A 13,738-nucleotide genomic window follows, 5' to 3' on the forward strand; every position below is an offset into this window, starting at 1 on the left:
CAAATGAATATCTCTGAATCCAGAAGGCAAATTGACATTCCTCTGTTCAGCCACGTTGTATATCAACTTGTATCATAGTGGGCCTAAAACAACAACAACCACTGCTCCCAAGCCCCCCTCCCTCCCTCCCCACTCCCAACCACCCTCCCACCACCCACGTATGCCTAGCCGAGCTCTACCCGCTATGTGTCGTGCAGTTGGACCTCAAACTTACCCTGCAGTCCCTGACTCTCTAGTGAAGCCTGACTTGTGCACTACGTGAATTAAACTTTAAAGCTACGACTATGTGTACGTAGATACAGCTTTTAGTGTTGTATATTCTACACTGGCTTTCACTGTAGTCTGTCAGTATGCTATGTGAGTGGGGGAAGGGAACATTGAACACAAGCATTCAGTTAGCAAAGACTGGTGTTATGAAGGTGAGACTAATTAGATGGAACAATGAGGAAAGAGAGACAGAGAGAGACAAAACAGCTATATAAACTGGGAGGAATGACATTATAAAATGAGTATATGTTTTTTTTAATAGCCATTGGAATTTAAGTGGACTTTAACAGGATATCCAATGTAATTTTAGGTCCAGTTTCTGCATGTCTGACTCCCCAGTTTCATATAACCCCTCACAAATGTTTTGGAAGGCATTTTTGAATATTATATACAATATTTTAGTAGTTTAAAGCAATGATACATAATGACGAAGCACAACATCAATGAGCAAACAAACACAGCTCACTGGAAGTATTTAATGGTTCAGTGGCAGTTTCTTCTAAGAGCACAATCAGCACTGGGGTATACAATGAACTACTGTGTCTGAGACGCTGTGCACAACTGGACGCAATTAATGTAGTAAAGCCTGCGCAGAGCAGCTGCTACTGCCTGTCAATGTTTAAAAAAAAATCCCCACTAGCCTACTCTAACACTGTAGCCTTTATAGAGTACCAGAAAATCAGAAAAAGCTACACTTTACTTCTTTACTTGATCTAAAATAGGAGGAATTGTTCATCAACCTGAGCTGATAATGATTTAAAAATAGATTAATTAACATCATGATTGTTAATTTGAGTTACAGTTATTATTATTGTTGATGTTAATTTTACATTTATTAAATCTAATTAGATCCAATCCAGACTCCAATCCAGGCGCAATAAATAGTAAATGGTGCATGAAAATGACTGCAGTCGAATGCTGTTTTAAGTTGAAGCATAATAACATTTTGAATTTAGGGAGTATACAGTAATTTACACAATTACAGCATACCTGGATTGGAGCTTTGAGTTTCTAAGTAAAGAAACTCAGAATGAATGAAGCTTAGCATACAAACAAAAAAAACAGCAGAGACAGAACATAAAGAAGCAACAAGACGATACGAGAGAGACACAGAGACAGAGAGAGAGACAGAGAGAGAGAGAGATGTGGTTGTGAATAAATGCTCCAATGATGAGGTCACTCAATGCGTCGAGAGCTACCGCTCCAATGTGTTCCTGGTCCCCAGCCCCTGGCCGCCCATTACCAGTTCTGACTGTCGCACCTCAAAGGACATCTCATCCTCAGCATTTTCCCCCATTTCCTCTCCACCTTCTTCTTCCTCACCAATATGACAACTCTAAATACACAAAGAGGGGAGAATAAACATGAGTGTTTCAGAGTACACAATGCTGTAGTTCTCTGCAAACTTCAGCGCACTTCAACACCTTCTGCGATGACTTACCTTTGCCATAATATCCGCATATGCCATATAAAGATGATCAGTATCCAGTTTACTGAAATGACAGAAGTGCAGATCACAAGGAAATTTGAAATAACATGCTGATTTTTTTCCCACAGGTACACCACGTCTCTGCAGTTCACTGCTGTTGTATCAGTGAGGATCTAACCTCTTCTCTGTAAGAGCAGTACGACTAAAATGGAGAATTAGCTGATGAAGGGGATCTGGCTTTGTTTCCTTCTCCTCTTCCTCATCTCCCTCCTCTTGCTCCATTGCTTTCTGGGATGTTCAATAAAACAAAAGTGTGAGTAACGCTAAAGGGAAAACATCTGTAGATGAAACTACATATGGCACTCACAGATAAGTCATCTATCATTCTGTCTTCAAATGAGAAGCCTTCAGGATGAAGCCAGTTGCGCCTGTATCCCTCAAGGAACATGTTTGAAGCTCTGTGCCTGAAAAGCAAAAAGCAAAACAAAATAGACTAGATATATTCCCTTTTGGTTGTATGCCTTCTCCAATCACTCAGATTTAGACCTGGGTCTGTTCAGATTCACAAACATAGAGATGACTTGGATGGACTTTAAGATATTTATTGTATTTATACTGAGCTTTTTTTTACATACATGCCACCATAGCAGTTGATTTCTTACCTTGGAATGTTATATAGTGGTGTCATCCTAAAGCAAGCGACCACAGCTCTGCGTCGTTGCTTGGACAACAGTTTGTGCCACACCATCTTCTTGGATTTAAACGGATGCTCCGTCTATCAGAAAAGACATGCATTTGTAAAGTGATCAAAAAATTTCTAATGGTATCTGACACTTCCAATTGATTTATATTAACAATATACTTTTTGCTTTTTTCCATAACATAGAAATTTCTAAGGTATCTAACCTCATTCTGAGTCTGACAGAATCTCTTCTAAATTCTGACCAATGCTGCAGGGCGGGAATATACAACTCATTTCACATTGTGGACCGCATGCATCCCACTTTGATATTAATTGGGCCAGATTGGTGATAATCCCTTTTCTCTCAGAATTTCAACTGCGTATTTAATCTCTGCAATATTTCAACAGAAGAAAATGAAATTTCAACAGTATGTCTCAGTTTGTCTACATGATAGGTGCTGCTGTAGCAAATGAAAGAAATCTGTTAGCACAACTTAAGTTCTAAGTAAAAGTCTGACACCTCTGGCCTAGACTGACCTGTAATTATAAAAGTTTTCTTTTTAAGTTACAGAAAATGTCCCATTTTATTTATTTATCTTACTGTGGATGTATTCTAAAAACTGTAATTCCTATAGCAGATAATGAAAAAAATGGAACTTTTCTGTAATTTAATTGTTCGTCTTTTACTTCCTTATATTGGTGTAGTTTGCAGTCTTTGCCAGACCGATTATGTCTGACACCACCGCTACAGGAGGAGTAGCAATTCTTTTTACTTATGAAAGGATAGATGGAAACCCGCAATGCCATGCCATAAGCTTACCAGTCTTTCACCCACATAAGCTAAAAACTACTTAGACTAGTAACACCTAAAATTGTTTCAAGCCTTATCCTTTCTTTTCTGTTAGGACATGCTGCCTCTGTTATCCCTGTATTCATATCTATGTAGTACATGCTGTGTAGACATCTTTGTTGTGTGTATTTTTGAATATCTATGATTGAGACATAGTGCACCTGCTGCACTATAAATTATCAGCACTCACCACTTCAAGGTGGTAGAGGACCGCAGAAACCTCCTGCACTCTCTTAACAACTTTCGGTGGGGCATCTGCATCTTCAGCCTTCCCTGCCATCTCCTTGTACAGCGCCATCTGCCAGCGCATGGATGGGTTGTCCACCTTTTCACAACATATGGATACAGAGTTTTCTGAAATATCTTGAGACTGATTATCTGTAGTTACAAATCTCATCCCTGCAGCTATTTTACTACCGGTTCTTTAAGTATACCTTGCCCTGTAGATGCAGGTTATTCTGCAGGAACTCTCTTACTTCTTCATCTGTGTCTCTCTGTAAAGTAAAACATTTTAGCGTTTGTTTTCCTCCGTGTATAACATAATACAAATCATACTTCAGATGTTTACTAGAACCAAGTTCAAAGTGAGAAAAAAAACTACCAAAGAGTATCGGATCTTGGCCAAGTTGATAAGCTCCTGATCAGCAGGAGAGCACATGTTTAGGCCTATGGGGAGCATCTTTTTCAAGGCAGCCACAATAAGTGAAGTCTGGACTGAGTAACGATCTCCCCGTTTCTTCTTCTTGGTACGCTCAGTATCTGAGCCTCCACCCTGTGAAAAGGACGATAAGGCAGAGAGCATAAACAATATCTAATAACGTGCCAGCAGTACAACAGCTCAGACAAGGACTGATAAGTTTGAATATTTATGTCCTGTTAGGATTGACACTAACTTAACAAACTGATTTAAAATACTGTCTTGAAAAATTACAAAATATTCTGAATATAAGCTTGAATAAAAATATATAAAATGATTATGATGATACAGCCAGTATTCTTTACAACTCGTGATGTGACTGTATTAATACTAAATACTGAAAGTCATTCAACATTAGCACCAGCTGAGCAATGCACAGTGCTGCAAACGTTTTTATTATGCACAGTAGGTCTCTCCAAGTAGAAACACACTACTACATCTACTAATAATATAACTAATAAACATGTTACAGTCAACAATCGGCACTAAAAAGACAAGTGTCCATATTTAAAGGTCAGAATCCGGTTGTTCCCCGACTATAGAGTTATTTTTTCTCTGAGCCCAGACTGTTAAGTAGAGGAGAGAGTGAAAATATGATAAGAAAGTGGGAATATTGCTGCTTTTTTGAAGGGGAGGCTGAAAGGAAATGGGTCGTAGAATAAAGTAAATCAGTCACATTGCATTAACAACGTGCAAGAGAAAATATTTCATTCAAGTCACAATCCATTCAAAATTCCATGAAAAGGACAGCTAAACAAAACAAATTCACTTTATACTGTAATTGAAAATGAGATTTTCTAGGAACTGTAGCCCTTGGTGAAAGCTCAAAATATTAGATGATGTTAAAGAACAAGATCCTCAGAGTTAGACTTATTAGTAGCATGCTGTTAAAATCACACAGCTACAATTAAACAAACTAAAGGAAATGTCTCTTCCCTGTATTTGACTTCTGAGCTCATGCTCTGCTTCTGTGAGAGTTCAGTCCTTCTGTTAGCTGCTCTTTCTAGAGTCCTCCAAAATGTGCAAATGGATGCTATTGCATAAAGTATATAAATACCTTTCATAATATTAATGTTTACTCTATTACATATTTGCTCTAAGAATTCTACTTTACAGGGTATTTCTATTTGAACAACAAAACTGAACTATGTACATGATTCATATTGATCCTACCCATATTATAGAATCTGTTTCTAGGAAGACCGCTATCATGGTGCTGGTGATTATTTATGTAAACCCTTATCTTGCCTTGTGAAAATAAACGATTGATTCAAAAGACTTGAGCCATCCTTCATTTCTTTCTATTTTACTTTCAAGATGACAGACTTTCTTGTAATTTATTGTAAGTGGTCTGGAATAATAATTCTCTAACAATCATCTGAAGGTCGTCCAATTTTTTGGGGGGGGGGGGGGGGGGGGCAGTGGGTGCTTTTTCACATATTTTCAGAAAAACTGGTAGGCCTAAAAAAAGCTATCTACTGTATAATAACACTATGTAAATGTCATGTCCTTAAGAAATAGGAAAACATTCAGCAAAGAGCTGACGCAGAACCTGAGAGATGCATTTTATCCTTCGGTTAATCAATCTATTGTATGTAGATGCATATGGAGGTCAGGAGAGAGGCACAACAGTATCTATAGCCATGTGCAAAACATGGTGGAGGCTCTGTCATGGTTTTGGGCTGCATTTGACCCAGTGATGTTGGGGATCTTGTAGAACTGATGGAATTACAAACACAGAAAAGCACCATCTGCAATATTATCTTGCAAGCATCTCAAGCATGAGTTTCATTTTTTAACATCACAATGATCCCAAACACACTGCCAATGCAGTAAAAGCATATCTGTGTAAAAAAAAAAAAAAAAAAAAAAAACACACAGTGGAAGACCAACAGTCTTGGACTGACCTCCCCAGAGCCCAGATCTCAACATTATTGAAGCAGTGTGGGATCATCTTGACAGAGAATGGAACAAAAAGGCAGCCAACATCCAAAGAAGAGCTTTGAATGTCCTTCAAGAAGCCTGGAGAACTATTCCTGAAGACTAATTAAAGAAATGACAAGAAAGTTTGCCTAAGAGAGTTCAGGCTGTGCTGAAGAATAAAGGTGGTCATGTCAAATATGGATTTTCAAGCTTGTTAGAATTGCACAGACTCTTTTTTTGCCTCATAAACTGTATTTCCATGTTTACACAAATATTAATCACCTATTTTCCTAGCAAAATACATAGAACTGAGGGGTGGCTCGGGACTTTTGCACAGTACTATACATAAAAGCTTAAATCTTTGTATTAAAGGCGTTTTGCTGAGGCATCACTGTTAGACATTAAAGTGGTCCCAGATGACCCATTTTTTTCTTTTTTAATGAAATAAAAAACTCAGTGTAAGGTGTATGTTTGTTATGGTGAAGTAGTTTAGAGGGTGCAAAGCATTTTGGGGAATATTTTAGGAAATAAGTGTGAATTAATATGTTGGTTAGGTTCATGGTACTTTGAGCACTTTTAAAAAGAGAACCTAACAAATGTTTCAGTAAATCTGCTTCAGTAACATTTAGCGTCAAGCTGTGTGTTAGTGTGGGTACTAGGGAGCATAAAAGAAACTAAAACAATGATGTACCGTGGCATTTTAAGGGAGGAGATAAGAAAGAGCACAGAGAAGACTAACATCATCCCCTAGTGGACAAAAAGCTACATTACAAATACCTACAGCTAAACCATCTTCCATGAAGAGAAACAAAAGGCATACTAGAAGACTCCAACTCAGCTATGATCAAAAAAGAGCAAACTCAGTGACAGCATGATGGCACTGTGCTCCCACTTCCACATTGATATTTGTGTAAAGCCCAGTGCCATGAGCCCAACTCTACAGCTGAGTACTTTCATCAAACGCCTCCAGACTCCCCCCCACACACACTGGCAGGACTGGGGAAAGCCCGCAGGTGGGGCCTGCCCATTAGTCCAGTGATCCTTTATGAGAACTATATGAGTATCTTTTCCCAGATTCCCTTATGAACAATTCTGCACTAAAGTCTATGGAGAGATACAATATAAATGAACGATTTTGTGTAAGATATAGTACATTGTGCTGACATTGTGTCAGTGTAGACTTTAATCTCAATATAATAAAACTAATGCCAGTGTAAGTGTATCCAAACCAATCGTTAATGAAATATATGGCTAAGACCTTGACTTTTAATTAATATAAATTACCAGATATGTGTAGTAATAAATTCACAGCAGAGTTTTGCTTCATCGTTAAGAGGCTGCAAATCAAGACTTTGCAGAAACAACTACACATAGAGGTCCTTGTCACTGGCAGTGAATTAATTCCACATCTCGCTGATTAAAATCTGCAGGATTTTTTGTGTGTTTCTGTGTACACGAGTTACTTGTGTTCACATTTGTTTGTGGATATGTAGCGACTGTAGACTGTACTTGTGTGGATCAGATGTGCCAGTGTGCTGGGGAGGTTGATGAAAAGCTCCCCCAAAGTGAGGTGCCATGCGGTCAGCACAGCGGTCGTGCAAAAACAAAGTCTAACCTCTGTGTCCCCGCCCTGGAAACCCAGCCGCAACACGAAAGAAGAGAACAATGGACAGCCAAAGAGAGAATATCATTAACACAACTGCGAGCCTTCGCAAAGATCTGAATTAAAAATCAAATCTCAAAGAGGTTACAGCAGCTTTCACTGTGTTTAAATAAAAACAAAAAACAAAAAATGGTGCGTAAGTGTGTTTTTGTATTAGACTGCTTCCCCGGCTTTCAAATAATTTTTTTCCCCTAAAGCTATTACCATCATGCTAAGAATAACAAAATGCTTATTACATGACTGGAGCCATGAATGAATTATAAGTGGCTGAAACTGGTTGGTAGTGTCATGAAATCTTCAAATTATACCATAAAATATGGCCACAAGGGAAGGAAGACATACAGTTGTTAAACAATATGTCTGTAATAGAGTCGTAAAGTTGCCTAATGTGACATGTGGTCTACACTAGCATGTGCTGCCTTTCACTAACTCACCTTGCTCATTTTACTCTTGCTGTCAGCGGTGAGGAATGACATGTTATTGATCTCATTCATCACCACAAAGTTTTGTTCCTCTCGCTTGAAGTTCTGCAGGAGAGAAACAGAAGCATAATTATTGGATGGATTAAGTTTTTATAAACGCTTGCAAACAAAAAGGCCAAGTGAACATACTCACATGAGATTTGGACCAGAAAATAAAGACTTCTCCAACCATTCGGAAGAGCTCTTCTGCATCTGGGTCAGGACATGTCAGCCACCTCGCTCTGTAGCAGAATAAATTATTATAAGGCTAAGCTCTCTTTATCACAAGTTTTGATAATTAACAGTATATAAAAAGATTTATATATTTCAATTTTGTCAATATGAGGCAGGATTCATAGCTTGGTGACTGTAACATTATTCTACCTGTTATTGTCCACATAACGAATAAGTAGAGGGTAAAGGGCATACAAGTCTCTACAGAGGACAGCAAACTCATCACGTATAGTACCATCTTCCTCATCTCCCTCTGATTTTCCCTCCATCCTTAAGTGGTCCTCCTCAGCCACCACCTTTGATGTGCGTTTCTTTAGTTTCTCCATTGTTGGGATAAAGTGAGACTTGAGCATTTCTGGCTTTGCTCTGCTAACAATGGGCTGTGAAAACACTAGTGGAGAAAAGAACTGGTTTTAACTTCCTTGCAAAAGAAACCAAAAAAAAACACTGGCAGAGTTTAAAACAGCTCCCACCAGCCAATCTCTTCATCCAGGAGGCTTCATCTATTCCCAGGTTGTTCACTACAATTTTCATGATGCTTCCTAGCAGCTGATTAAGGTGTTCTGACGTGACCTCAGTGCACAGTCGGCCCTCCATCTCAGGAAAATTTTCAGGTCCTCTCTCCCACCAGCGAATGAGGTAGTTACAAAGCATGGGTAAAGTAATTTCAATCACATGAGGCATCTCAGTGTAACGAGCCCCCGACTCTGCCAAGTCCCCGATCTCCTTCAGCAGAGTATCCAGCTCTGGGATGTCTGGACATAATTCCTGGACCTCATTGGGAAGGCCCAAGACTTTAATCCAGAAGAGAAATATTGAAAGATAATTGAAAAACAAGACTTTGCTAGATTTAAAAAAAAGTGTGACAACAGTATTGCACTCACTGGCTCTCTCTCTGGGAGTCTTTGTGGTGTATACAGAGAAAGCATTAAATTCATTTAGATGGGGTTCTAAGTAGGCCACCGGCATAGCTGCTGCAAGGTGTGCCAAACACTCTCCAAGAGCTGGCCTCTGCCTGTAAAGGTAAAAGGACGAGTGCAGCAAATACTCCAAAATGATCAGTAGTAAATTACTTTACACCTTAAAAAATATGGAGTCACCTCTCAACATGTAGATTCTTCACAGTCCCCAGGGAGTAGATGCTGCACATGATCCGATAGCATGACATCTGCAGATCATCCACTGTATGCAAAAACACAGAGAGACCGAGAGTGTCAGAATGATTAATAAATAACAACGAGGATACAAAACACATGTCGAGTTTGAATGTTCTTCCTTGGCCTGTGTGAGTTCTGTCTTAACTTCCTCTCACTATCCAATAAAGATTTTAAAGTGGCTGTAGGTGAGTAGTTGTCTGTCTTTCTTTAGTAGTCCTGTGATAGACTGGCAACCTGTGCAGTGTCGCTTGAATTGGTCACTGGAATTGGATAAGTGGTTAAAAGAACAGATGGATGGAATATAAAGCATGAATAAGCACTCACAGATGACATCATCTCCAAATTGATGCTGAGCAATGTGATCAAACAGGGAGGTAAGTACTGGGAGCAGTGCAATGGTGGTGTAGTTGATGTTCTGAGAGACGCCTTTCACTTGCTGGAAAAAAGAGAAGCAGCATATGATTACGGACTCGGATATATGAGTTCTAATTTGTGAATATTAAATATCATGTACCTGATTGCCTTTCGATACTTTGCCCAGTTTGAGATTTTCAACCATCTTCTCAATATCATCAGCAGCACTCTCAAAGAACGATCGTAGCCCTGCTTTAACAATCTCAGGTCCTGACTTCATTACCGTCCTAATGAGGTAAACACAAAAGGTTAAAAGGAAAAACATGACACATAAATATAATACAGTTTTATACTGTTATTAAGAAAAAAACACCAAACCTTGCATCCAGTGATCGAGCCAGAATGTGAAGACAGTTAACAATTGCTGGGGCATCCGTTCCTGCAAATATAGAAATAAATCCACATCATCACCTACTGTATATCCATAAAAACATGGAGCAATGGCACTTAGGCTAACCCGGGTGACAGAATGGTGCATTACAGCTCACAAAATACAGAAACACACATAAACAGAGAAGAGAGTGAAAAGATTCAGAAAGAGGGGTGCTGCAAGTTTGCCATCTTACCAAAGAGAGAAACTCTGTGCCTCACCAAAGCAGACATTTTACAGAAGATACTACAAAGCGAAAGAAAGGAAAAGGAAGAAAAAGAAAACTCAAGAAGAACTCAAAAGCTCATAAAAGGAGAAACATAATATTTGAAAAAAAAGATACACAAATATATATATTTCTGTGTCATATCTATAAAACGGAGACATCACCTTGCAATCATCTCCTTCTCCTTATTGGAAGAATGCCCGCCACTACCCAGGACTTTTGCAGGTGTAGACAAAAAGTAGAGGCAGTGATTTTTGAAATACTGATTTATTAGAGGCATCAAGATCTGAGAGAAAGAATTCAGAGGGTTTTCCACATTTAGTACAGAAATAACAAGTACAAGTATTTTACATTTTACATTCACACAATAGTCTCACCTTGGCAAAGAATTTGATTTCCTGCTCATGGGGAGACTTTTCCACTCGTCCGCTGCTAACCACAGCCTCTGTAAAACAGATTGCAATATACAATAGCACGGAAACAGTGGCAAAACTTGAATGTACACCACATTATTTTTCATCTTTGCCCCACAATACCAAGATGTGCGATGAACTCCTGTGCGATTTCCATCCATTTCAGCAGTTTCTGAAGGAAACCATACGCAAACCTCTTTTCAATGGATGATATGTCCGACTCCATGTCTTTAAGGCCTCTAAAGTCGGGGAGAGTTTATATCTCAGAAATTGATATATGATAACAATAAAAGACTTCCTGTTCAGAATTTGTGCCATAATAAAACACTATTTAAGGACGCAGCATAAAAGCCATACTGGTTTCTTATAGTGAAAGAATTAATGCTCATAATGCTCAAGCTCTTGGTCGTACATCATAATACAGTCAGGCTGTTATGCATCAGTTTATTTCAGTCGAGATGAAGCCTGGAATTAATGTTTGTTTCATGTTGAAAAGACAGAAGATCGAAGTCAGTGGTTAAACTTTTTCTGGTATGCCAAAGGATGTTCACGTGCCCTATCTATTATTTTTATCAATCAACACCAAAAAAAACCCACAAAGTTGAATTTTTAGCAACAGCAATAGTAAACTCTTTGCTATTGCATGTAATACCATACAAATCCATGCATTTTTAGGAACTACTGATTCAAAAAGTCTTTTGAGTAGCTTTGATAAATTTACTTTATTTTGAACCAATCTTCAATGTTGTCCATTCTCAACTATTCTGTTATTACCTTGTGACAGCATATCCATTAAGCTGCAAGAACTTCAGCAGCTCATAAGCCTTCTCTCTGTCTCGTGCCTTTTCTTTAGCTGTCAGGGTATCGTAGGGCACGAGCAGAGGATGTGTTCCACCTCCTGCACAAACAAAAGCGCATCCAGAACTATTTGGAAAAGACAAATCTTTCTTTCTCTATATTCCACGCTCAAAAGAAATGAAATCACCTTTTGCTTGCAGCTCCAATTTTTTCTTTCTTCCCCAGGTGTTATGGTAATTTTCTGCCAGTTGTTCTGCCATTGACTATAAGCAGATATAAATATTAGTAAGATGCTAAGATTGCACAATAGAAGGATGCAACATTTTAACCCCATACCTGCAGATCTCTCGAAAGAGCCATATGGGAGATATCAATGGGCTGTGGACTATAGCCATGGCTTGGATCATAAGTTGCCTAGAACAGAAAGATTGTTATGCACTCTGCTGTACAACAAGCAACAATATTATTAAGTATTAATGCAGTCAGTCAAGGGCTCTAAACAGCTGTATACCTGTGCAGTCTGTGAGATTTTTCGTGATGTTGCCTTCTTCTTCTCTGACTCTTCCTCCTCTCTAGCTTTCTCAATGTTCCATTCCCATGCAATCATGGCTTTGATTGACTCTTTAATTGGCCATCGGTAGATCTCTTTGTCCTTTGAGAAAAGTCAGTGTGAGCAGAAACAAATACACACATTACATCAAGATTCAAGATGATCACTATGTCTGTGAACGTACCTTCTCTGAGAATGTCTTGTACGGTCTAAGCATGGGGTGGGTTTTTGCATTTTCATCCAGTGTCTCACCGTATGACCAGTTATTCTGAATCTGAAACATACATGGCCATATACAGCATGAATTACAGCTTCCAGTCATGCTTACTAGGATCCCTTTGTATTTCTTTAGAGTTATATATACGGATGAATGTATAGCTGTATCAAATTAACCTAATTTGTTGGTCTAGATTTAGCTAAAGATTTATAAACAAAACTTTACCTTTTCAAAGGCCCATTTGTCATGAGTGTATTCGGCATATCTGTTGATAAAGGGATCCAATCTCTCAGGGATGATAGTGCTATGGTTGGAAGAAGCATCAGAGTAAAATTTGCTTTAACTACGAAACAGAGAGATGATTAATTTCTAGCGAAGTAAAAAGCGCCTCACTTTGTTGTATCCACAGGTTTAGGATCAAAGTTTCCCTCTGCATCTACTGATGCCTTTTTCTCTGTCTTGGAGGAGTAGCTGGCATCTACATAGTCAGGAGGAATGGCTCCAGCAATGGCGCAGATGCATGGCATTGAAATTTTGAAAATTTCAGCATCAAATTTCTGGAATCACAATAAAAAAGATTACAATATCCATCCATCCATCCATCCATCCAGGACTTAGGGCAGCTGGAGCCCATCCTAGCTGTCATTTAATAAGCCAACTAATAAACTGAAAAAGCAAAATAATTTGCAGGAGTTACCTTGTGAGCTAGTGATTCAAAGATCCCCCAAAACAGTTTGCGTGTAAGATGCAGCTCCTCTTCTGATGCAACTCCAAAATTAGCCCAACCATTAGGGAGGCAATAATATTTCCAACAACGCTCATAGTGATTGGTTAAAAGCTGCAGAATGCAACATAACAAAAGTGAAACAGCTAAACTGAAAGGAAAATATTCTGTTAATAGTGAAAACATTTTACAGGGTCCTCATACCTTTAGAGGCATTTTGGCATACTCATTGAGAATGGGCACATCAAACACCAGCCGCCTTAGCAGATGCTGAAGCATAGATGGACGTAGATGCCTGAAGAAAAAATAAATTAACACCTAATCCAAACCTGGCAGTATTAAATGACATGTAAGGCATCCTATCACGTTAAACTCACTTGCACAGAGCCATGAGGCACTCTTCAATAATGTCTCTTTGGGCTTTTGTGAAGGCTCGTCCACGAGACAGCCTGTAGATTGTGTGCAACATGGAGTCAATCATTATGGCTCGATGGTCACTGCCAGCAAAGAGCGGGGCACACTTGGTGATGAGTGGCAACACAGCAGAGCAGAGGTAGCGGTTCAAAGCCAGAGCCATCTCAGTGGTGCTAAAAGCAACCTGTTGGCAAGAAATCTTAGCAGTTATCTTAGTCTGTATAAGCTTTGCACTGCTCCCAGAGAAAC

At 39.0% G+C, this 13,738-nt stretch overlaps 1 protein-coding gene across 1 annotated transcript in view; it reads right to left on the bottom strand.

The window, feature by feature from the left end:
* Positions 1-13,738, bottom strand: part of LOC100708262 (ryanodine receptor 1) — a 59,050-nt gene that overhangs the window by 24,294 nt on the left and 21,018 nt on the right. The window contains exons 51-82 of the mRNA XM_025910866.1: positions 13,453-13,673; positions 13,280-13,370; positions 13,049-13,189; positions 12,745-12,908; positions 12,577-12,655; positions 12,319-12,408; positions 12,096-12,236; positions 11,921-11,998; positions 11,772-11,847; positions 11,561-11,684; positions 10,910-11,025; positions 10,751-10,818; positions 10,538-10,659; positions 10,344-10,393; positions 10,096-10,156; positions 9,878-10,004; positions 9,688-9,799; positions 9,307-9,388; positions 9,091-9,221; positions 8,680-9,000; positions 8,357-8,597; positions 8,127-8,214; positions 7,946-8,038; positions 7,464-7,478; positions 3,830-4,000; positions 3,663-3,722; positions 3,419-3,553; positions 2,359-2,471; positions 2,064-2,160; positions 1,875-1,984; positions 1,709-1,760; positions 1,511-1,603 (exon numbers count right to left, since the gene is read on the bottom strand). Of these exons, the coding sequence (XP_025766651.1) occupies positions 1,511-1,603; positions 1,709-1,760; positions 1,875-1,984; positions 2,064-2,160; positions 2,359-2,471; positions 3,419-3,553; positions 3,663-3,722; positions 3,830-4,000; positions 7,464-7,478; positions 7,946-8,038; positions 8,127-8,214; positions 8,357-8,597; positions 8,680-9,000; positions 9,091-9,221; positions 9,307-9,388; positions 9,688-9,799; positions 9,878-10,004; positions 10,096-10,156; positions 10,344-10,393; positions 10,538-10,659; positions 10,751-10,818; positions 10,910-11,025; positions 11,561-11,684; positions 11,772-11,847; positions 11,921-11,998; positions 12,096-12,236; positions 12,319-12,408; positions 12,577-12,655; positions 12,745-12,908; positions 13,049-13,189; positions 13,280-13,370; positions 13,453-13,673 (3,663 nt within the window). The remainder of the gene's footprint in view (positions 1-1,510; positions 1,604-1,708; positions 1,761-1,874; positions 1,985-2,063; positions 2,161-2,358; positions 2,472-3,418; positions 3,554-3,662; positions 3,723-3,829; positions 4,001-7,463; positions 7,479-7,945; positions 8,039-8,126; positions 8,215-8,356; positions 8,598-8,679; positions 9,001-9,090; positions 9,222-9,306; positions 9,389-9,687; positions 9,800-9,877; positions 10,005-10,095; positions 10,157-10,343; positions 10,394-10,537; positions 10,660-10,750; positions 10,819-10,909; positions 11,026-11,560; positions 11,685-11,771; positions 11,848-11,920; positions 11,999-12,095; positions 12,237-12,318; positions 12,409-12,576; positions 12,656-12,744; positions 12,909-13,048; positions 13,190-13,279; positions 13,371-13,452; positions 13,674-13,738) is intronic.

Source organism: Oreochromis niloticus, linkage group LG10 (assembly GCF_001858045.2).
Source record: "Oreochromis niloticus isolate F11D_XX linkage group LG10, O_niloticus_UMD_NMBU, whole genome shotgun sequence".
NCBI classification, from domain to species: domain Eukaryota; kingdom Metazoa; phylum Chordata; class Actinopteri; order Cichliformes; family Cichlidae; genus Oreochromis; species Oreochromis niloticus.